The sequence below is a fragment of the Sphaerodactylus townsendi genome, linkage group LG10 (genome assembly GCF_021028975.2).
Source record: "Sphaerodactylus townsendi isolate TG3544 linkage group LG10, MPM_Stown_v2.3, whole genome shotgun sequence".
In the NCBI taxonomy this organism is placed as follows: Eukaryota; Metazoa; Chordata; class Lepidosauria; order Squamata; family Sphaerodactylidae; genus Sphaerodactylus; species Sphaerodactylus townsendi.
The window spans coordinates 85,612,255-85,637,020 of NC_059434.1; the positions used below are offsets into that span (position 1 = coordinate 85,612,255).

The window sequence follows — 24,766 nt, forward strand, 5'->3', positions numbered from 1 at the left end:
CCACCCCACCCCATGGGCCCTCCCCCACCATGACCAAACAATGTTTTTTTTTTTTGCACCAGGTCTTGAAGTCAGTGTTTGGACCCAGGGAAAAGGAGGAGGGGAAAATCACCCCCCACGTGACTAAATGGGCGCAACCTGGGGACATTTGACCCCACAGGTCCCCCTAAGCGGTATGCCCCTGCATGCAGTCCACCCTCCAAAGCAGCCATTTTCTCCCGCGGAACTGATCCCTGTTGCTTGGAGATGCTTGGAAATCTTCAGGCACCACCTGGAGATTGGCAACAATAATTGCTGGAGGGGGGTGTGGCGGAAAGTTTCCTTGTACCTTCTGATGGGCTTTCAGGGGATATCTGACTGGTGGCTGAAGGAAACAGGATGTGGGACAAAGAGACCACTGTCTGATCCAATAGTACAAAGTAGTTGCTATGCATGGGTAGCAGCCCGGTGTAAATAAGAGTAGAGGAAGTGCCAAAATCCCAGGGGAAGCAGCTCTCTCCTCCCACCCCAGGAGGAAAACCAACCGTGCAGATGACTGAGAAAGGGATCCATCCCAGCGTTCGTTAAGACCTCGGGTCTGTGCATAGCCCAGAGATGACCTCATTGTGCCGGCCACGTTCCTAAAGATGCGCTCACACGGACGAAGCCTGCCAGGGCTATTTTGAGTCCTTCAGCGGCAGGCCAGTGGGCTGGGCCAGAGGACTGACCAGGAGAAGCCGGCCGCAAAGTTCCTTCCCTGCCAGTCCAGCTGCACAGGAGATGACTGCCACTGGCGTAATGCCCATTGGGCAAGGTGGGCAGCTGCCCAGGGCATCACCTTGTGGGGGGCATCAAAATGCTGGGTTCGTTTTTGGGTATTGTTAGTGGTTTTCCATTTTTGGCCTGCAGGGGGCGCAGTTTTAGGCTAGCGGCACCACATTTTCAGCGTATCATCGGGAGACTGTCCTTATGCTACCCCCCAAGTTTGGTGAGATTTGGTTCGAGGAGTCCAAAGTTATGGACTCCCAAAGGGGGTGCCCCTATCCCCCATTGTTTCCAATGGGAGCTAATAGGAGATGGAGGCTACAGTTTTGAGGGTCCATAACTTTGGCCCCCCTGAACCAAACTGCACCAAACCTGGGGGGTATCATCAGGGCAGTCTTTTGATGAGACCCTGAAAGTTTTGAGACTGTGCCTTCAGAAATGTGCCCCCCCCAGCCTGCAACCCCCATTGACAGCAATGCAGAAAACTCAATGCAGAACAAAGATTCCTGGGCAAATTTCGGGATGTTCTTGCAGGAAGGGCATTCTTGGACGTATCAGCACCAAAATTTCAGGGTATCATCTGGATACTGTCATGATGGCACCCCCAAGGTTTGGTGCAGTTTGGTTCAGGGGGTCCAAAGTTATGGACCCTCAAAAGGGTAGCCCCCATCTCCTTAGCAAAGAATGTGGGATGGGGTACCCCCTTTGAGGGTCCATAACTAGGGACCCCCTAACTTTTGCACCCTCCTGGTGCAAAAAATATTTGGTCGTGGTGGAGTGGCCGCCCATGGGGGGGGCATCCAACTCAGGTTTTGCCCAGGGCTACAATTTGCCTCGTTACGCCCCTGAGGACCACCTTGCTCCACTATAAGGGGGGGGGGTCAGAAAAACCAAGGAAAAAAACCCCACCCTATCTAAAACTATTTTTGGGACATGAGAATCCCTCCTCCCCAACTTCGGAATGGCTCCCTGGGGTCTTTGCCAGAGATGGCTGCAGTGTGACAACCGCCGGTCCTTTCGTCTGGAGCTTCCAGCGGTAGAACTTGGATCTTTCTGGAAGTCAATCACACGAGCTCCCTCCGAGCTACAGCGGGAAGTCTTCTAAAGACTGAACATCAAAGTCTCCAAATAGTCTTCCTTACCTGATTCCAGAGCAGGTGCTCAGCGCCAGCCAGGATCCTTCGTGCCCTCGGACGTGGCCGTGGTAGTAACAGTGCTCCTGCAAGAAGAAACAACGGAAGGGGATTTGAGACGCACTTCATTGTGTGCGCAAATCATCTGGCCGTCGGAAGCAGAACCACCACAATTTTCACTGAACAATAATACAACATCCATTTACTTAAGAGTCCCACTTATCCCAGAGGTTTGGGAGGGAGGGCCCGATGTCTAAAACTAAAGTAGTCCACAGATGTATTGTCGAAGGCTTTCATGGCCGGATTCAACTAGTTGTTGTGGGTTTTCCAGGTTGTGTCACAGACTTCCTTCTAAGATGCCAGCCACAGATGTAGGCAAAATGTTAGGAACAAGATCTACCAGACCACGGCCACATAGCCCGGAAAGCCCACCACAACCATTCCACAGATGAATTATTGTCAGCTGACCCATTTTCTTTCTTTAAATGACACAGGAATTCCTAACTGTATTTCCACCCATTTCCCTATGACCCAAGTTGTGGATGGCATTGACTGACCTTATGTTAGGGTCACTGGGCAGAATAGAAGAAGAAGAAGAAGAGTTTGGATTTATATCCCCCCTTTCTCTCCTGCAGGAGACTCAAAGGGGCTTACAATCTCCTTGCCCTTCCCCCCTCACAACAAACACCCTGTGAGGTAGGCAGGGCTGAGAGAGCTCCGAGAAGCTGTGACTAGCCCAAGGTCACCCAGCTGGCATGTGTGGGAGTGCACAGGCTAATCTGAATTCCCCAGATAAGCCTCCACAGCTCAGGCGGCAGAGCAGGGAATCAAACCTGGTTCCTCCAGATTAGATACACGAGCTCTTAACCTCCTACACCACTGCTGCTCCCTGGGTAAAATATCTGGGTAAAATATCCCTGGGTAAATATCCCTGGGTAAAATAATAGCTGGGTAAAATATCACTTCCCGCCACACACACAGCTGTGCCCCGTTCCCACGTGGAATTAGGAGGTGGGGTGAGTCCCACTGGTTGGTGTTCATAAGGAGTTTGGGGTGGGGCACAGTTGGGGGGTGGCCCTGCAGTGCACCCCACCTGTGACCCTAGGGAACAGTGCCTGGGGCTGTAGCCCCTCTATGCCCTTAGCTACACCACTGGGTACACTATGGGATAGGGTTGCCAGATGCAGGCTGGGAAACTCCTGGGGATTTGGGGTGGACCCTGGGCAGGAAGGAGGCCTCAGTGGGGTGCAATGCCGTAGAGTCCCTCCTCCAAAGCATCCCTTTTCTCCAGGGGCATCGTGGGATGGAGGAGAGCTCTAATTCTAGGGGATCCCCAGGTCTCCCCTGGAGGCTGGCATCCGTGCTCTACGTAATCTGCCTTGAGTCCCCATGAGAAAGAAGGACCACAAATCAATAGAAAACGGAGACATTTGAATCTCATGTTTCCCCCCAGTTCAAGGCGGTTGACAATAATCGTTTAAAGCATTTCCAGTTAAAACTACCAGAGGCGGAACGCTCACGGGGACATATGGGTCACATATCCCTGGGCGCACACCAGCTGGTCACATGGGGGCAGAGAATAGCCCCCCCCCCCCACACATTGGGTTGTTACTTTTAAGTTTTGGCTGCGTCTTTGTTTCTGTGCACGGACCCTAACAGTTCGTCCCAGTTAGAAATGAGAGAGCTTCAGCTTTCGAAATGGTGGCTACATATTGAAAAAAAGATCTTTTCCTTGGGCTTCTCTTGGGAGGCCCTACAAATGCTCCCCGCTCCGGAGATTTACCATCGCTTAAAGTCTAGATTATTCGATCAAGAATATCAATTTCTCCTGAGCAAAGCGCAAAGCTCTTGCTCTCCAATATTCTTTGGGATTATCCCTCAGAAATCTAGCCCTGCTATATACCTGGAACAACTTGTTAATTACAATTGCAGATGGGTCATGACTAGAGCAAGGTGCAACTCTTTTCCGTCAGTACATCTTCAAGGTCGCTTCTCTAATATCCCACAAAATGAGCGTTGCTGTCATTTCTGTCCTAATACAACTGATTCCCTTTCTCATATTCTGCTTCACTGTTCAAAATACAACAACATCAGAACTGATTTGAGAACTGTATGACCAACAGGATTTATGCTCCTTTCTGATAAGATAAAAATGGCTAAGCTTCTAACTAACTCTAATGCTGAAATCTCTGAAGCTGTTGCTACATTTGGGTGCTGTGTGGTTTCCGGGCTGTATGGCCGTGTTCTAGCAGCATTCTCTCCTGACGTTTCGCCTGCATCTGTGGCTGGCATCTTCAGAGGATCAGGAGAGAATGCTGCTAGAACACGGCCATACAGCCCGGAAACCACACAGCACCCAAGTGATTCCGGCCGTGAAAGCCTTCGACAAGACATTGTTGCTACATTTTTACTCTGTGTACTGCAAGTTGTGCAATCATGATCTTTTTGTTGTATTTGGAATTGATGACACACACGGTTTTATGCCTAATAACGGTTTTGGATTTGGATTTGGAATAGCTCCCCCCCCACACACACACACACACTCAGTGGTGGGATTCAATTAATTTAACAACTGGTTGTTTACAAGTGCCATTTTAACAACCGGTCCTGCCGAACTGGTGCGAACCACTGGCCACGCTGCTTCCCTCGGCCCCGCCCCACCAGAACCTGGTGGAGGTTCTACCGGCTGAAAGAGCAGCCTGGCGGGGCCGGGCCAAGGGGGGGGGGGCCCACAGCAGGCTCCCGCCGGCTAAAGTAAGTGGGGCGAGGGGGAGCAGCCGGAGCAGGTGTTGCCCTGGGCACCATCCCCCACTCCCCGCCATGCCTCTGAAAACCACCAATAAAATAGCTCAGCCCACATCTCTCCCACCCTTGAGACGGAATTCGGTTTGCACGTCTGTGCCAGCCCGTTGCAAAGGTGGGTGAAGGAAAGGCCTTCCAACAGAACAGAGCTGCTTTTTTTTTAAAAAAAAGCCTAGGTTTATTTTTTGAAAGCGAGAGGGGGACGGATGAATGCTCCAGCGCGCGCACACCCCGCTGCCAAATTCTGTAGCCGATGCAAAATTGGCACCCATGGCACTCACAATTCCAACGGTCTGAACTATTTGGCAGCCAAGTTTTCTCCCCGCCCCACTCAACGGCCTCTCCCGGTGTCCCTACTTACGGTGTGGTCGGGGGTCACGGTCACCGCCTGGCCATCCTTTGCATAATGGGTTTCAGTATAACCTGGAGACAGCAGCCATCTGACAAAACAGGAAAGGGAATCAATGAGGGCCGTCGTCAGAACGAACCAAGCAAGACGCGCTTGGCCTTTGATGCGTCGCTTTGTTACGGGATCTGCCCAAGCGGCAGGCCAATATAGGATTTCTTTCCGAGAATTTTGGGATTTCTGAGACCCTGCCTTGTGCGTTTCTTTCCTGCTGAGCTTGCTTTTCCGCCCATCCGCTACTCTCCTGGAAACACACTTTCCTATGTAGGTTCCTCCAAGTAGAAATCTGTCATTTTCATTAGATAGAAAAGGACAATGTGTATTCTGTTTTTGTGTGTTCTGTTTTTGTGTGTTAAACTCAATAAAACTTTTATATAATAAAAAAGGACAATCTCATTTTTGCTGAACCACAATCCGGTGTGGTGCAATTAGGGCTGCCAACCTCCAGGCGGGGTCTGGAGATGTCCTGGAATTGCAACTGATCTCTGGAACTCAGATTTCCGATCCCTCGGTGTCGTGGGTCACAGCAAGACTGGAAAGCCTTGAGTTCAAATCCCCACCCAGTCATTAAGCTCAATGGGGAACAAGTCAGCTTGCTCACTTTCTTTCAGCCCAGCCTACCTCACGGGGCTGTCATGAAGACAGAACAGAGGAGAGTCACGCATGCTGAACTGAGCTCCCTTGGGGGGAAAGACTGGATAAAATGTGGTAGAAAGAAAGCTATAGGAGACGCTCTGGCCAAAGACACCCCTGTCAAGAGGACTAACCAATTTTGCACTCTGTCATGGGGCAGGGAGTTCCCTAGTGAAGGAATTGACAATATATCAAATTTGCATAACCCTGGCCCGCTGTTTGAGCCTTATCTTTTCTGCTATGGAAACTTGCAGGATGCTTGAGAGCCAGCGTGGTGTAGTGGTTAACAGCAGGTGCACTCTAATCTGGAGAACTGGGTTTGATTCCACACTCTGCCACTTGAGCTGTGGAGGCTTATCTGGTGGACCAGATTAGCTTGTGCACTCCAACACATGGCAGCTGGGCGACCTTGGGCTAGTCACAGTTCTCCCAGGACTCTCTCAGCCCCACCTACCTCACAAGGTGTCTGTTATTGGGGGGGGGGGGGAGATTGTAAGCCCCTTTGAGTCTCCTTACAGGAGAGAAAGGGGGGATATAAACCCAAACTCTTCTTAAGAACATAAGAACGTTCTTTTTCTCCAGATCTTGGTACTTGAATCCATTTCAACCTCTGCTGGGCTTGCCAATCTCCAGACGGGGCCTGGAGATCTCCCAGAAAAATAACGGATGTCCAGACAACAGAGCTCAGTTCCCCTAGACCAGGGGTGGCCAACTATGGCCCTCCAGATGTTCGTGGACTACAATTCCCATCAGCCCCTGCCAGAATAGCCAATTGGCCATGCTGGCAGGGGCTGATGGGAATTGTAGTCCTGGACTTAACATCTGGCCATAGTTGGCCACTTCTGCCTAGACGGCAGTGGTGGCCTGAGTCCTTTGGCACTCCAGAGGCCAGTGGACTACAATTCCCATCAGCCCCTGCCAGCATGGCCAATTGACCATGCTGGCAGGGGCTGATGGGAATTGTAGTCCATGAACATCTGGAGGGCCATAGTTGGCCACCCCTGCCCTAGAGAAAATGGTGGCTTTAATGGCTGAACACGATGGCATTGATGGTACCCCAGCGAGAGACCTCCGCTCACCAAACTTTGCGCTTTCTAGGCTCCACCCTGCTCTCTGCTGGCCCTCCAGAGGAACTGGTTGGCCACTGTGTGAGACAGGATGCTGGACTAGGTGGACCACTGGTCTGACCAGCAGGTACTTTTCTGATGTTCTAATGAAGGCCTCACCAAATCTCCAGGAATTTCCCAACTCAGAGTTGGCAACCCAATTTCCACAGTGCAAAATAATGTTGTTCTGAAGGACTACAGCCATCCCTCCCCCTCCCCCTGCCCCAAAACCAAATCTATTCTGCCATAATGATGAGATTCTGCAGTCATCCTCTTGGGACATGGAAGATGTTCGGTTCTCCCAGAACAGAGGCCTGACCTCAAAGGTTTCGCGACGCCCAGAAATGGGGCCAGAAACCCGAACGAGCTAATCCCACAGTGGCCTTAAATGGCGCAGCCCACACGGGGCTGTCATCCCCAGAGTCAATGAGCAAGCTGCAAGGATTTCTCTTGGCTTTCTCCAGACTTGTTTGCAGGGTCTGGATTAGCAGGCGTGCATTTGGCGTGATTCATGGCCCCTTGCTGGGTTTTTCCAGACCCCATTTAGATCAACTTCTTGTGTCCTGCCCCGGGTTCCTGTTTTAAGACCCTCTGTCTGGAGGGGAGGGGAAAAAATATTTCTTTTAAAAAAGAAAACAAAACCTGCACATCCAGACCAGGTCTTAGTGGGGGGGGGGGGAGCATGCCGAGAGTTCCAAAACCAAATAGAATCAAAGCGACAAATCACCCAGAAGGAAGCAATCGAAATAATTGTGCCAAGTGTTTTGTAGAAGCTGGCCGTGTACAGGATACCCAAGACCATGCTTGCTCCAGAGGGCTTGCAAGATTTCGCACATTTCCCACAATATTATTGCAAATCATATGGCCGAGGGTCTTGACTTGTAAGAAAAGTAACACGCTGGGAATTCGCACCAATTTAGCACACAAACTCTGGGAATTCGCACAAATTTAGCACCAAACTCTTTTTGGAAGAGGAGGAGGAGGAGGAGGAGGAGGAGGAGGAGGAGTTTGGAAGAGGAAGAAGAGGAGGAGGAAGAAGAGGAGGAGGAGGAGGAGGAGTTTGGAAGAGGAAGAAGAGGAGGAGGAAGAAGAGGAGGAGGAGTTTGGAAGAGGAAGAAGAGGAGGAGGAAGAAGAGGAGGAGGAGGAGGAGGAGGAGGTTGGAAGAGGAAGAGGAGGAGGAGGAGGAGGAGGAGTTTGGAAGAGGAAGAAGAGGAGGAGGAGGAGGAGGAGGTTGGAAGAGGAAGAAGAGGAGGAGGAAGAAGAGGAGGAGGAGGAGGAGGAGTTTGGAAGAGGAAGAAGAGGAGGAGGAAGAAGAGGAGGAGGGAGGAGGAGGGAGGGAGTTTGGAAGAGGGAAGAAGGGAGGAGGAAGAAGAGTGAGGAGGGAGGGGAGTTTGGAAGGAAGAGGAAGAAGAGGAGGAGGAAGAAGAAGAGGAGGAGGAGGAGGAGTTTGGAAGAGGAAGAAGAGGAGGAGGAAGAAGAGGAGGAGGAGTTTGGAAGAGGAAGAAGAGGAGGAGGAAGAAGAGGAGGAGGAGGAGGAGGAGTTTGGAAGAGGAAGAAGAGGAGGAGGAAGAAGAGGAGGAGGAGGAGGAGGAGTTTGGAAGAGGAAGAAGAGGAGGAGGAGGAGGAGTTTGGATTCTCTACTCTAAGGACATTCAAAGGAGCTTAGAAACTCCTTTCCCTTCCTCTCCCCACAACAGACACCTTATAAGGCAGGGGGCATTGAGAGAGTTCAGAGAGAACTGTGACTAGCCCAAGGTCGCTCAGCAGGATTCATGCGGCTGAGTGGGGATTCGAACCCCGTTCTCCAGATTAGACTACCATGGTCAGAAAGTGGAGGAACAGGGGCATTAAAGACTGGGCTCCCAGGAATTAGAAGTCCAGTGTTCATAACCGCTACACCATTACGCTTTGTCAATTCTCGAGGGAGGGAGCTTGGATATCTCTCAGGAGTGGGGATTCCAGCAGGTTCCTCTGAGCAAGGTTCCCAGAGTAAGCTACCTGAAACCATTTGCGCGCAGCCGCAGAGGGGTTACCACTGAGTGATTTTGCCACTTGATTTTTTTGCCTTAGTTATGCCCCTCCCACCTCTCAGCAGAAGCGCCAAGAGAACTGGGAAGCAGTCCCTAGCAGGAGGTGCACCAAGTGCGTGGCAGCCTGCCTGCATTACGCTTCCATGCGATCGGCATGCTGCCGCAAATCCCTCTGCCACAGCCCCGCTTCAGGAATGCCCTTGGGTCTACTCGAATGCTCGGCCAATCACGGTGTCCCCACCCAGCCCCATTGGCGCTACACCACAGTTTGAATCCCACCACCATGGGGACCTGTTACTAAAATGTTTGGATCCCACCACTGGATATCTCCCAAAATTACAACTGATCTCCAATCTGTAAAGATCAGTTTTCCTTGAGAAAATGGCTGCTTTGGGGGCATTGAAACCCACTGAGGTCCCTCTCTCCCTCAATTCTCCAGGGATTTCCCAACCCTGTTCCAACTGATATCTCAAGGTAGACTGCTTCTGAACATGCAGGGTCCAGTGAGTTGTCCTGGAGAACTATTCATACATTTCTGCCTCTCTTAATTTGTCAAACACCTATTTAAAGTGTTCTAAGCCACTGACTGCCAACGCCCACCTTGCAGGACAGCCACAAATTCCACCCTGTTCCCAAAAAGAACGTTCTTTTGGCTGTCGCAGCCCTAGCATTATGGAAAAGTCAGGAAAAGTTTATTTCCCCCCTCTCCGCAGCATTCCGAAGGTTATAGTCCAATGACCACATCCATCTAATGCTTTTGTTTGTTTTTGCTCAACAAAAGAAGCTTGAAAGACTGTGCCAAGATTTGAAGTCAAGTAATTTACCCCAATACCCTAAGAAGAGGGGAAAGACACAGCAAGAGCTTGAGAAAATCCTGGACGTGTTGGGAGTGGAGTCTAGGAAGGGCAGAATTTGGGAGGAGGGAGAGCTCCACGGAGATATGATTCCATAGTCTCCACCCGCCAAAGCAACCATTTTTCTCAGGGAGAGCTGATCTCATAGAATCACAGAGTTGGAAGAGACCCCAAGGGCCATCAAGTCCAACCCCCTGCCATGCAGGAACACACAATCAAAGCACTCCTGATAGATAGCCATGCAGCCTCTCTTGGAAAACCTCCGAAGAACCTAGAGAGGTAGTGCATTCCACTGAGGAACAGTCCTGGTGGCCAGGAAGTTTTTTCCTGATGTTTAGGTGAAATCTCTGTTCCTGCACCTTGAACCCATGACTCCTGGTCCCAGTCTCTGGAGCAGCAGAAAACAAGCTTGCTCCCTCACCAACATGACATCCCGTCCAATATCTAAACATGGCTGTCCTGTCACCTCTTAACCTTCTCTTCACCAAATTAAACATCCCCAGCTTCCTAAGTCTTTGCTCGTAGGGCATGGATTCCAGACCTTTGACCATTTTGGTTGCCCTCCTCTGGACCCGTTCCAGCATGTCAATATCTTTCTTGAATTGTGGTGCCCAGGAATGAACACAGTATTCCAGGTGAGGTCTGACCAATGAAGAATAGAATGGAACTATTACACGTGCCTCGCCAATCTAGACCAGGGTAGGAACTCTGCGGCTCTCGAGAGCCGCAGATGTGGCTCTTTCTGCTCCTGCACTGGCGGCTCCACGAAATGAGCCACTGGTCTTAACCCCATCCCCTTGCCCACCCTGCAAGCAGCAGGCGGGCGCACCAACTGTCCAAGCCCAGCCGGGCCAAGGCCAAGGGCTTTCCTCTCGCCTGCCCTCGTTGGAGCTGGGCGGCACTTTCTCGGGAGGCAGGTGAGGCCAAGCTGCTGGCCCCATCCTTGCCCACCCTGCAGGCAGCAGGGCGGAAGCATCCATGCGCTTCTCAGAATGAGCGGAGTAAAAGGTAAAAACACCCAATATATACAGTGTTATCTTTATTTTAAATGTCAAAAATTATTTGTGGCTCCAAGTGTTTTCTTTTCCCATGGAAAACGGGTCCAAATGGCTTTTTGAGTGTTAAAGGTTCCCTACGCCTGATCTAGACGATGTACAGATCAATGCAGCCCAGAATTGCATTGGCTTTCTTGGCTGCTGCATCACACTGCTGACTCATGCTCAGTTTGTGGTCTACTAAGACTCCCAGATCCCTTTGTTGTTTGGAGATCAGTTGCAGTTTGAGGGGGTCTCCTGGCCCCACCTGGAGGTTGGCAATTCAATTTGCAAGAGACAAAGCCTGCAATATGTGGCACATTCAGCTCCTGTTTCCCTCCGGGGAGGGGCTGTGACCTGGGGAAGAGCATCTGCCAGGCAGGCCAAAGGTCCCAGGTTCAGTCCCCGTCATCTCCAGTTAAAAAGACCAGGAAGGAGGTGAGAAAGACCTCTGCTGGAAATCCAGGACAGCAGCTGCCCGTCGGAGTAGACAATACAGATTGTGATGGACGTAAGGTTTGATTCAGGGCAAGGCAGCTTCGTGTGTGTTTCAGTTTTGGCAAGGGGCTGTGGTTCAGTGGTAAAAACATAAGAACATAAGAACAAGCCTGCACAGGATCAGACCCCGAGGTCCATCCTAGGTCCAGCACTCTGCTACTGCGGGCAGCTCCATCAGGGTGCCTTTGGGAGCTCACATGCAGAATGTGAAAGCAATGGTTTCTGCTGCTGCTGCTCCTGAGCACCTGGTCTGCTAAGGCCTTTGGGTAACCTCTGATCCAAGGAGGAGGGATCAAGATTGGTAGCCATAGATCGACTTCTCCTCCATAAATCTGTCCAAGCCCCTTTTAAAGCTATCCAGGTTAGTGGCCATAACCACCTCCTGTAGCAGCATCTTCCAAACACCAATCACACGTTGTGTGAACATCTGCTTGGGATGCCGAAGGTCCCAGGCTCAATCCGGCATCTCCAACTAAAAGGACTACATGAAAGACCTCAGTGAGCAGCAGTGATGTAGTTGGAGGTTCAGAGCTTCGTATCTGAAGTCTGGAGGAACCAGGTTTGATTCCCAGCTCCGCCTGTCACAGGCTGTGGGAGGCTTATCTGAGGGAATTCCCAGATTAGCCCGCCACTCCCACACACGCCAGCTGGGTGACCTTGGGCTAGTCACAGCTATGAGACTCTCTCAGCCCACCACCCCACCACAGGGTGTTTTGCTTGGCCTGTGAGGGGAAGGGGGAACTAAGGAGATTGTGGGCTCCTTGTGAGTCTCCTGCAGGAAAGAAAGGGGGGATATAAATCCAAACTCTCTTCTTCTTCTAAAGAGCTGCCACCAGTCAGAGCAGACAATGCCAGCCATAATGGACCAAGGGCCTAAAGCAGCTTGCTCTCTTGAGAGCCAGCGTGGTGTAGTGGTGAAGAGCAGGTGGATTCTAATCTGGAGAACCGGGTTTGATTCCCCACTCCTCCACCTGAGTGGCACAGGCTTCTCTGGTGAACCACATCTGTTTCCGCACTCCTACATTCCTGCTGGGTGACCTTGGGCTAGTCACACTTCTGTCAGAACTCTCTCAGCCCCACTTGCCTCACCAGGTGTCTGTTGTGGGGAGAGGAAGGGAAAGGAGCTTGTAAGCCACCTTGAGTCTCCTTACAGGAGAGAAAAGTGGGGTATAAATCCAAACTACTATGACTACTCTTCTGTGTGCTTTCGTGGGTCTGCATCTTGGAGATTTCCTGAGAAAAAGCCTTATCGAGGGGGTGTCTCCGCTATTCGCTCAGCTTCCATCCCCCATGAAAAGGTTGCGAGGAGTCACTCCGCAGACTTTTTCCCACAGCTGTCTCCAGTCGCTCACCAGCCTCTCTGGGCGGCTGAAGGCCTCACACAGAAACTCCGCTCCGCCGCTGACAAATCACTTCCTGATGTCGGGAACAGACCATAAAAACCTGGAATGGGGCTGGAGGATTAATCAAAAGCAGAGGCTGGGAGGAATTCGGGGTCCGTCTGCCTTTCTCTCCCAGGCTGCAGATGGGGAGGGGGATAAGCACTCCTCTTAGCAAGGGTGTGTGGTAGGGTCAGACCCCAAAGGGCAGGTTTCACCCAAGGCTCACTCGAGACATTTCGATGGCAGAGGTGGAACATAGAGTTGCCAACTCCAACTGGCAATATTTCTAGACATTTCTGGACTCTATGGCTACCAATCTTGATCCGCCTTGATCTCAGACTGCAAATGCCTTAGCAGACCAGGTGCTCAGGAGCAGCAGCAGCAGCAGAAGGCCATTGCTTTCACCTCCTGCATGTGAGCTCCCAAAGGCACCTGGTGGGCCACTGCGAGTAGCAGAGTGCTGGACTAGATGGACTCTGGTCTGATCCAGCTGGCTTGTTCTTATGTTCTTATGGAGGAGAAGTCGATCTATGGCTACCGATCTTGATCTTCCTTGATCTCAGATTGCCAATGCCTTAGCAGACCAGGTGCTAGGGAGCAGCAGCCGCAGAAGGCCATTGCTTTCACCTCCTGCATGTGAGCTCCCAAAGGCACCTGGTGGGCCACTGCGAGTAGCAGAGTGCTGGACTAGATGGACTCTGGTCTGATCCAGCAGGCTAGTTCTTATGTTCTTATGTTCTTATGACTCAAATAAGACTTATTAACAATAATAACCTTTTTTTTCACTCCATTAAAAAAATGTACTGGCACGCATTCTGCGAGTTTGTATCCAGTTAAGGGCAGGTTTGGGTTTGAATCCAGGGAGACATAAATAATGACATTTGAGTCAGAGCTGTTTAAACAAGGGTGTCAAACATGCAGGCTCACTGGACCAGATTAGGACGGGGGGGTCCCCAGCTGGCTCGGGGGTCTGATAAGCCCACTCTAGATGAGGTAGCCACTCCCCCCAAGTGCCAATCTGGGCTGGGGAGCCTGCTGGTGGCTCACCAGCTGAGGTAGCCACTCCTTTCTCCGGGACGAAGACATTTATGTTATATCCAGCCCTCATAAGAAATAAGTTTGACACACCTAGTTTAAACGGACATTTTTTCCTTCTTATTTTTTTGGGATAGTTGGTGTTTCATTACTATCCATAATATGAGCTCCTAAGTGAATAGAGAACTGCTATTCAACAGTAATTATGTGACCCACATTTGATCAGAATTAGCAATTACTACCCCTTGAATCAATGATTTAAGGGCGTCTTTTCGTGACGAACGGAGATATTGGATGATTTAACTTATACCTTCCAGGATTCGTAATCAGCTTTTCGACCGGATTCTTTGTGACTTTTATATATTATTTGGAACTGCTTGATCAGTCGACTGCTTCATGCGTTTCTATGTAACTTGGGAGATTCTGAAGAAGACTTATCAAAGTTGAAAACATACGTAATGTCTGGGACGCATCAATTTGATGTTTTGGTTGGAGTTGCAATCTCTGGGTTCCAATTTCTACTGAATGATTGCAACTTGGCCATCGTTTAACATTGTTTTCAACCTGAGTTCTTGAAGCACTATGCAATAAAGATATGTGGTATACATTATTGAGTTTTATTATTCCTTTTGCTTTTCTCGACCTTTTTTTGGTTCTTAGTTGTCCCAAAATTATGACTAATCTCCTGACCACAATGAAGAAGAAGAGGACGAGAAGGAGTTTGGATTTATATTCCACCTTTCTGTCCTGTAAGGAGACTCAAGGTGGTTTATAAGCTCCTTTCCCTTCCTCCCACCACAACAGACACCTTGTGATGTTCCCCTACCCATGATGGCAAACCTATGGCACTCCAGATGCTCATGGACTACAATTCCCATCAGCTCCTGCCAGCATGGGCATTGTTTGGGAGGGGAGACTGTATGGCATTCTATCCTCCTGAATTCTCTCCCCTCCCCAAATCTCCAAGGATTTTCCAAGCCAGTGTTGGCAAGATCCAACAGCTTTGTGGGTAGCAGCCCAGGGACACTCTGTGGTAGGGCACCCCATCTGCACACAGCAGGTCCCAGCTTCAAGAGTAAATTCCAATGTTTTTTTTTCAATTAAGCAGCAGATGAGGTGAAAGACCTCAACGCGTGACGCTTGAGAATCTGCTGCAAATCAGAGTAGACCAGCCGGGCCTTGGCAGGCCAAGAATCAGACAACTTCATGTGGATTTTGGCAAAGGCCGCTCAGAGCCCGATAAAAATAGTGTCAGGAAACCTCTTCAACCCCCAGGGAGTGGCTTCTTTGCTTATTTTATACTCCTCCCGATTTTACCATGTACTTGTGGCTTTTCACCCAGCCCAGAAAGGACCAGTTGCTGCCCTGAACTGCCTCTGCGGCTACTCATCTATGCCTCAAGAGCCACAGATGTTTCAAACAGGGAGTAAACACAGAGCCTGTGCCTCATCTTTTCGCCACTGCTGTTTAGGGCAAAAGGGTCTCATATCCGCCCTTGGTCTGTGCACAAAGTAAGATCTCCTCCTCTCCATTGGCTATGCTACGAGACCAGGTTTTGGACAGTCTGAATTTCCAGGCTGGATTCTTTCTTCCTAAATAGAAGTTCTGCTGCTCTCCAGGTGACAGAGATCAGTTACCCTGGAGAAAAATGGCTGCTTTATGAAGGTGGACTCTATGGCTTCATACCTTGCTGAGGTCCCTCCCTTCCCCAAGCCCCGCCCTCTCCTCACAGGTGGGTTCACCCCAAAATATCCAAGGTATTTCCCTTACACTTAACTTTGGCAGGGTTTTATCCCTGCAGGATCCTACAGGGCCTTTGGTGATAGTCGCTGAGGAACTATAAAGCAGCAGTGGCGAAGGAGGTTAAGAGCTCGTGCATCTAATCTGGAGGAACTGAAGTTTTGATTCCCAGCTCTGCCGCCTGAGCTGTGGGAGGCTTATCTGGGGGGGAATTCAGATTAGCCTGGTACACTCCCACACATGCCAGCTGGGTGACCTTGGGCTAGTCACAGCTTCTCGGGAGCCTCTCCTCAGCCCCACCTACCTCACAGGGTGTTTGTTGTGAGGGGGGAAGGGCAAGGAGATTGTCAGCCCCTTTGAGTCTCCTGCAGGAGAGAAAGGGGGGATATAAATCCAAACTCTTCTTCTTCTTTTGTATCAAAATATCACGGTTCAATAATGCACAAAATATTTTGATGTTTTGGTTGGACAAAACAATGGTTTTGACAAAGGCAGGCCATAAAAATGAATGATAATTCTCATATTTGTTTGGGACTACATTCTAATGCAGAAGCATGTGATTTTCACCATGGCTGCGCCTCAACTGACCGTACTAACATCTTTTTCCAAGACAGAGTGTAGCTGGCAACTCAGGGGAAGCATGCAGATCAGACAGAAGATCCACCCAAGCCCGTGTGCTCCATCCCATTTAATATCCAGTACCAAATCCTGTGCAAAGATATGACGCGAGCCGGTCAGCCGGCAACTTGGTATCTTCGCCATATTCAAAATATAATTATGGGGTGGGTGCACTATATAGGTGCAGTCAATCCCCTTTCACACCCAAAAGTAAGCTGACCATCCGTCCCGCTTTTGGTGGGACATTCACGCCTTGAAAGAACTTGTCCCGCATCGAGCGGGTTTTCCCCAATGTCCCGAAATTGGAAGGCTGCCCACCGCCTTCTGGAAACAGAACGCTAAAGGCAGTACTCGAGCAACGTCGTTAGGAAGACATTGCCTTCTGGGGGGCTGCCGTCACCGCCCCGTCACAGGGGTGGGAAAGCGGCAAGCCCCCAGAAGGCAGTACGCCCTGCTGCGCCAGTGTCTTGTGTGCCACAAGAGTTTCAATTCGCCCCCGGTTCTCGAAGGTGACCATTTGGTCACCTTACCCAAAAGGCTACTTCATTTGTCCCAAGACAATGATAATTTTCAAATCTTCACAATGCAACGTAGACACAAAAATGCTTTTCTAAGCCTAAGCCAAAATACACTTCACCCAAAATATGATTAATGATTTGAAGACTGACAAATGTGCAGGTTAAGTTTTACTGTTTAAGTAATCAAAAAAAGACTGCCCAAGTCAAAATATGGTCGGTGATTGATGACTGACAAAAGTGTAAGTTGTGAAGATGTCTTTCTTTTGTACCTTTTGAATGATTTCTTTATTTATTTTGGTTATTGACTAGAAAAACATGTTTGCATGTACATTATATTACCGTGTTTCCCCGAATATAAGACAGTGTCTTATATTAATTTTTGCTCCCAAAGATGCGCTATGTCTTATTTTCAGGGGATGTCTTATATTTCTGTATTCTGTTCGTCGGGCATGCTTCCAAACAAAAACTTTGCTACGTCTTACTTTTGGGGGATGCCTTATATTTCTCGTGACTTCAGCAAAACTCCTACTTCACGCCTTTTATTTTCCGGGGATGTCTTATATTCGGGGAAACAGGGTATAAAGATCTGAAAATTATCATTGTCTTGGGACCAGTGAATTAGCCTTTTGGGTGTAAAAGCGGGTTGACGGCAATTCAGCGTCAGCAGAAAGGAGTCCAAATGGGCACCTTCTCCAGCGGCTCCCAGGCCAAGCCAATCCCTCCCTTTCCCTCTGACTTCCCTTGGCTACTTTAGAGACAACACACTTTTCAGCCTCGGCTTTCCAAGATCTGAAGCTCCATTCTAAACACTTCCTGCCTCAGCCGCGGCTTGACCAAGCTGCTGCCGGCAGGGGAGTCTTTAGCTTTTGGGCACGGGTCAGCCCAGCCTACCAGAGTCTCCGTCTCTGTTTGCTTTTCTCTGCGTCCCTCTCCTTTCCCCCTCTCCACCCCCCTTCAAAAAAAACCCCCCTCCATGTATGTGTACAAGAAGAGAAATAACATTCCAGAATCCCCAGCAAGATGTGAGACATCGGAGCCAAAAGAAACGTGGTGAAGGAGACGAAAGAAGTCTCATTAGCAAGACAGCTAAATCCAGAACAGCCCCAGAAATCATTCCAGCCAGACAGAAGTAACCACAAACTTGAAAACTAACAGCGCAGCCTTATCCCGTTCAGGGTGGAGAGCAGATCCGTGGCCCTCCCACTTTGAAAACTGCTGCTCGGCCTTTGTTCCGTGCAATGGATCTCCAAACCACCGTTACTGCCGAGTCAGCTAAACTAGCAAACTCCATTTGGCTACCAAGTCAAGTAAAGACACCCACGCCCTGCATCGAGAGGGGAATTTTTATCACTTATGACAAACTTGTGGAAGACGAATTTGGGGGGGTCAATGCAAACAGTAATACAAAAGATTTTAAAGACTAACGTGCCAATGATACTTGAGTCTGATCTATTGGGACGTATGGACAGATCTTTGGAAAGAAAATATAGAACTTTGTTTTTATATATGACAGCAGTTCTAAAGAATATTATATGCACAGAAATGGAAAACTCCAGCTATTCCTACAATTGAAGAGTGGTAGGTGAAGAGCTAGAGCAGGCCAAAGACAGCCAAGTTAATTTTGCTACTTAAAAAAAAAGAATTTAATTAAGTTTATGGACACTTGAAAACTCCTGATAGAATACCTAAATAAAAGAGGAAAAAAATGATAACTAGTGGTGTTTGAGGGTTGTTAAACCAAGATCCCAAAGGGAAAGTTCTGGTCGCCACATCTCAAAAAGGATATTGAAGAGATAGAAAAAGTGCAGAGAAGGGCAACGAGGATGATTGAAGGATTGGAGCACCTTCCTTATGAGGAGAGGCTGCAGCGTTTGGGACTCTTTAGTTTGGAGAGCAGATGTCTGAGGGGGGATCTGATTGAAGTCTATAAAATTATGCCTGGGGTAGAAAATGTTGTCAGAGAGAAATTTTTCTCTCTTTCTCACAATACTAGAACCAGGGGGCATTCATTGAAAATGCTGGGGGGAAGAATTAGGACTAATAAAAGGAAACATTTCTTCACGCTAACGCAGGTGATTGGTGTTAGGGAATATGCTGCCACAGGAGGTGGTGATGGCCACTCACCTGGATAGAAGCTTTAAAAGGGGGGCTTCGACAGGAACTTATGGAGGAGAAGTCGATTCATGGCTACTCAATCTTGATCCTCTTTGATCTGAGATTGCAAATGCCTTTAACAGTCCAGGTGCTCGAGAGCAACAGCCGCATGAAGGCCATTGCTTACACAACCTGCATGCGAGATTCCCAAAGGCCACTGCGAGTAGCAGAGAGCTGGACTAGATGGACTCTGGTCTGATCCAGCTGGCTTGTTCTTATGTTCTTAAAGTGAGACTTTAAAAATCAATAATGATGTTTAAGATGTAATTTTAATCTTGATGTTTAATAGCCAAGCACTAAAAGTTTAGAGGCGCATAGCTAATATGTCGCTCCATCGCCTTAAAGTTGGCAACGGGCACTCCAGATTCACCGCCCAAAACTCCTGGCAGGCTTCCGTCCTATCGCCAGACAGCCAAAGAGCAGCACGCTGCATGAGATACCAGGCACAATTAGATGGCGCATGCCTAGGGACATGGGATACCACATGTCTCCGTGGGTGATATGCCCCCCTGGCTAAGAGCAAAAGGCTTGCCTAGGGACTCCTCATGTTATGTGGCAGAGGACAGCTTGGGACCAGAGAACTCCCGGATCACAGTTTTGGCTTAGCTGCTATCGCCAGCATTTTAATTGCAGGGAGGCCTTGGCAGGCACACACTTACTGATTTTTCTCCAGCACCAGTATAAGTTCCCTTCCTTCAACGGTCACGGCCACCTCTGCGTGGTCAGGCGATGGAGCCTGCGGGGAAAAAAAATTGCATATTAGTCAATGACTCGTGACAGCATGAAAACCGGGGAACCTTGGTGCCAGTAGTTTGCCTGTGCCAATATGGTGGCATCAATGCACAGCTCAGCCAGGCAAGCCTACGGTGACCATCCATCCCGATTTTCCTTGGAGACACTCCACGCTTTAGTAGCGAGTGTCCCACGCCCCTTGCCGACTTATGCCATAGTCCCGACATGGACAATGGCCGCACAGCAGCCACGCCTTAGCACTGCGGCCGGGCGCCCCAGATCAGGGGGAAACAAGGGAAAGCGTCATAGAAGGCCCCACTGCTACCTGGCCCAGCGTGCCCCTTTTCTGATACAAAAAATCTGGTCACCTTAGGCAAGCCAGAAATGGACGCCACAACCGGTAGTGTATAGAGCTGGTTAGAGCGCAGAGATGGCACCCCCCAGGCCAGTGATGGCAAACCTATGGCACGGGTGCCAGAGGTGGCACTCAGAGCCCTCTCTGTGGGCACGCGCACATAGAGTTCGTCATGTGGGGGGCGGAAAATCACACACACACACACACATCTAGGCTGGCCTGCGCCACTGAGCACAACGTGGTGAGCAGGGAGGACTCAGCTGGCGGGCCTGGTGCCTGTGCTCCAGGTGGCTGCTGCTCGGGGGGGGGGGGGGGGGGCACAGAGGAGGCAGAGATGCTAGACAGGCACAGAGCAGTGCGTGCGGGACTTGCTGGAGGCTAGAGCAGGTTGGTCCCTGCTCGAGCGGGTGGGGCGGAGGAAGTGGGAGCCAACTGGTTTTTTCTGAACTAAAACCTCAGTATTCAGGTTAAAGTGCTGGGTTGGCACTTTGCGATAAATAAGTGGGGTTTGGGTTGCAATTTGGGCACTCGGTCTCGAAAAGGTTTGCCGTCACTGCTGCAGGCGGTGGTTAAAGATCTCCCTCAGTCACATCAGATCTGAAGCAACAACGTTCAGTGCAAAGAGCTGCTTTGCAAAGTGGACTCTAGGGCACCCCATTGAAGTCCCTCCCCTCCGCAAACCCCACCTCCCTCAGGCTCCACCCCCAAAATCTCCAAGTAGTTCCCAGCTCAGAACTGGCAACCCTGTTAGAGCACTGGGAGAATCAATAGTCACGCTTTCCCCTATCGGCCACCCGGAACAGCTTGGGTGGGAGTTATTGTACCCCACCCCAATGAAATGGAAGACATCAAGACAACACTACATGCGAAAGGGATCTGGGAGTCTAAGTAGACCACAAACTGAACATGAGGCAGCAGTGTGATGCGGCAGCCAAGAAAACCAATGTGATTCTGGGCTGTATCAATAGGAGTATAGTGTCTAGATCAAGGGACGTAATTGTACCTCTCTATTTTACATTGCTCAGACCTCACCTGGAATACTTTGTACAGCTCGAGGCACCACAATTCAAGAAGGATATTGACAAGCTGGAACGAGTCCAGAGGAGGGCAACCAAAATGGTAAAAGGGGAGAGACTTAGGGAGCTGGTTGTGTTTAGTTTGGTAAAGAGTAGGTTAAGATGTGACATTATTGCCATGTTTAAATATCTGAAGGGATGTCATGTTGGTGAGGGGGCAAGCTTGTTTCCTGCGGCTCCAGAGACTAGGACCAGGAGTGATGGGTTCAAGGTGAAGGAAAAGAGATTCCAACAAAACATCAAACCTTATATGTAATGGATAGACTTTCATTTCAGATTAAGGAATTACCAGCGGAAGATTATAAACAGATTTGGACACCTTGGACAATGTACCAATCAAACAAATATAATGTTGAAATCTCTCCAATAGAATACTGAATGTATTTGAATTTCTTTTTCTTTAGGCTTTAAGGAATTTAGGTTCAGATGAAGAAATATCTGTGAAGTTCTTTGTTAAGTTATTTTTCATAGATTTGAACTAGAGTCGTTAATAAACTGAAATATATTTAAGTAACTGAGGGGAAGTCAAAGGGGTAAATAAAGGGGAGGGGAAGGGAAAAATGGGGGGGGGGGATAAGGGGAGGGAAGGAGTAATTGACTAAACCAGGAAATTGATATTTGAATTGAATTTATTAGATAATTATCAAATGCTCCTTTTTAAGTTATGTATGAACTCAGCGTTTGACAATGTACGATTGTATACAATCAACTGATGAACGAAAATGTATAACTGATATTCTTTTATTATTCAATAAAGACAAATTTTTAAAAAAGATATGACGTTATGGCCATGTTTAGATATCTGAAGGGATTTCATGTTGGTGAGGGAGCAAGCTTGTTTCCTGCGGCTCCAGAGACCAGGACCAAGAGTCATGGGTTCAAGGCGAAGGAAAAGAGATTCCAAGAAAACATCAGGAAAAACCTCCTGACGGTCAGGGCTGTTTGACAGTGGGATGCGCTACCTTGGAGTGTGGCGGAGTCTTTTTCTTTGGAGGTCTTTAAAGGCAGGCTGGATGGCCATCTGTCAGGTGTGCTTTGATTGTGTGTTCCTGCATTGCAGGGGGTTGGACTTGATGGCCCTTGGGGTCTCTTCCAACTCTATGATTCTATGACCACCCAGCACAGCTTGGGTGGGGGTTATTGTACCCCACCCCAATGCAATGGAAGACATCAAGAGCTTCTTAACCACCTGCACATAACATCTGGTTCCAAGGCAGTGAATGATTTAACAGTTGTTTTCACAGGAGGACTGGTTAGGACACCATGCACAACCAGTCCACTGTAGGTGGTCGGGAAAGGGGGCACAACAGTGCGTGCAGCTTTGATGGGGGACAAAGTCACATATGGGCCGGAGGTTATGTGAGGTCAACAGCAGGGGGGGAAACGGCACAAAGCCTCGCACAGAGAGCTCTTAGGGCAGGGGGGGAAGGGGGGGTATTCGGTCTGCCATTGGCTCATCTGTCCGGGACTGCTGGAGTGTATCATCGTCAGATCGGAGATTAAAAGCAGGCCCCGAGGCTTCCCGGCAATCAGATGACAAGCAGGTGTTTAAAAATAAAAATGACTGTTGAATGAGCAGGAAGAGAAAGCTCTGACTCAGCTGCCGGAGTGTGCCAGAGCCAGGGTTGTTCAGGGGGTTTGTAATGCAGCCAAGGACAGCCACTTAATTCCGCACGGCCCCGAGGAAGGGAGTCGCTCACCAGAGATTTTTCACTGCAGGGCTCTCAGGAGTGCTAAAACCGCTGCCTCCGTCCCCTGCTCCCGAGCGCTCCACGAGATTTCCTGATCGGCCGGCCAGTTCCATTTGTTGAATCAGTGGTGGCGGTATAATTCCAGCAGTTAAAGAGGGATCATACTTATCAGTTTCTCGCCAGCATGGCCAATTGGTCATGCTGGCAAGGGCTGATGGGAATTGTAGTCCATAACATCTGGAGTGCCAAAGGTTCGCCACCACTGATCTACACGGACCTTGTCTTGCCTCTATGGCAAATCACAGAAGTGGTGGAAAGCGAGAGAAATCATAAAATAGTGGAACTGCATCATAGTATCATCGCGGAGCTGTAGAAGAGACTTCAGGGCCATCCAGTTCAACCCCTGCAAATGCATATGCGGAACTCACAATCAAAAGCACAATCTAACATATGCGTTCACATTTAGCCTCTGTTTAAAAACTTCCAAAGAAGGGGACTCCACCACACTCCGATGGGGTGCATTTCACTGTCCCTGACAAACTAAACTAAACCTCCACAGCCCCCTAAATCTCTCCTTGTAGGGCACAGATTCCAGACCTTTTACCATTTTGGTCGCCCTCCTCTGGACAGCTTGTCAATATCCTTCCTGAATTGTGGTTCCCAGAACTATACACAATATTCCAGGTGAGGTCTAACCAATGCAGAATAGGGAGATACAATTACATCCCTCGATCTAGACACTATACTCCTGATGATACAGCTCAGAATCGCATTGGTTTTCTTGGCCGCCACATCACACTGCTGACTCAAGGGGCCATAGAGGCCATCGAGTCCTACCCCTGCTCAATGCAGGATCAGCCTAGAGCAGGGGACTTCGAATGCGGTTCTCCAGATAGCTATAGACCACACCCCATGAGCTCCTACCACTTCTGGCGGCCATGCTGGCAGGGGCTGATGGGAATTGTAGTCCATGAACATCTGGAGGGTCATAGTTTGAAGACCCCCTGGCCTCGAGCATCCCAGACAAGTGTTTGTCCAGCTGCTGCTTAAAGACTGCCAGTGAGGGGGAGCTCACCGCCTCCCTTGGAAGCCAATTCCATTCCCAAACGACTGTGTAAAAAATAAATGTCCTAATGTGCAGCCAGTACCTTTCTGCTTGCAATTTAAACCCATTTTTGTGAGTCCCGTTCTCTGCCCCCCTCTAAGTCCGCTGCCCTCCTCTAAGTGACAGCCCTTCAAATACTTCTGCTAAGAGATAATCATGCGTCCCCCCCTTCGCCAGTCTCCCTCTTCCAGGATTACTGAACAGCGCCTCCTTCAGTCTAAGGCATCTTCAGATGGTCACCTTTGTAAACCCCGATAGTGGCGGGTAGGCGGCTGCAAGACGCGATCTTCCACGCCAAGACGATGAGCGCAGTTTAGGAGCACATCGCCTTCTGGGGTTAATGGCGATAGCAAGACACGTTAGAGGCCAAGACGCTTGATCCTCTGGGCGCTAAATGCCTGCACAGGGCGGGAATGAAGTAGCCCTGAGGAAGCGCCATGTTCCTTGAGGTCGCGACACGCTGCAGTAATAGTCGCACTGCTCTTGTTTCCAGAAGGCAGTGCGCGGCAGGCCTCAAAAAAATCAGGACAACGCAAGGAACCCAAGTGGACACGGGACAAAATTATGCGGCATGGATTGTCCCGCCAAAAGCGGGACGGCTGGTCAGCCTACCCAAGTCCCTCGGCCTTTCCTCGCAGGGCTGGGTCTCCAGGCCCCCGATCCGCCTCATGATCTGCTCTGGACCTGCTCCAGTCTATCAACATCTGTTTTGAAGTAGAAGAAGAAGAAGAAGAAGAAGAAGAAGAAGAAGAAGAAGGAGGAGGAGGAGGAGGAGGAGGAGGAGGAGGAGGAGGAGGAGGAGGAGGAGGAGGAGGAGGAGGAGGAGGAGGAGGAGGAGGAGGAGGAGGAGGAGGAGGAGGAGGAGGTTGGATTTATATCCCCCCTTTCTCTCCTGCAGGAGACGCAAAGGGGCTGACAATCTCCTGTCTCCTTCCCCCCTCACAACAAACACCCTGTGAGGTAGGTGGGGCTGAGAGAGCTCCGAAGCTGTGACTAGCCCAAGGTCACCCAGCTTAGTGTGTGGGAGTGCCCAGGCTAATCTGAATTCCCAGATAAGCCTCACCAGGCTCAGGCGGCAGAGCTGGGAATCAAACCCGGTCCTCCAGATTAGATACACAA

The 24,766-nt window shown here is 49.7% G+C and overlaps 1 protein-coding gene across 1 annotated transcript in view; it reads right to left on the reverse strand.

The window, feature by feature from the left end:
* Positions 1-24,766, reverse strand: part of ADAM33 (ADAM metallopeptidase domain 33) — a 77,983-nt gene that overhangs the window by 43,482 nt on the left and 9,735 nt on the right. The window contains exons 2-4 of the mRNA XM_048509995.1: positions 19,348-19,424; positions 5,041-5,119; positions 1,887-1,963 (exon numbers count right to left, since the gene is read on the reverse strand). Coding sequence (XP_048365952.1) covers positions 1,887-1,963; positions 5,041-5,119; positions 19,348-19,424 — 233 coding nt within the window. The remainder of the gene's footprint in view (positions 1-1,886; positions 1,964-5,040; positions 5,120-19,347; positions 19,425-24,766) is intronic.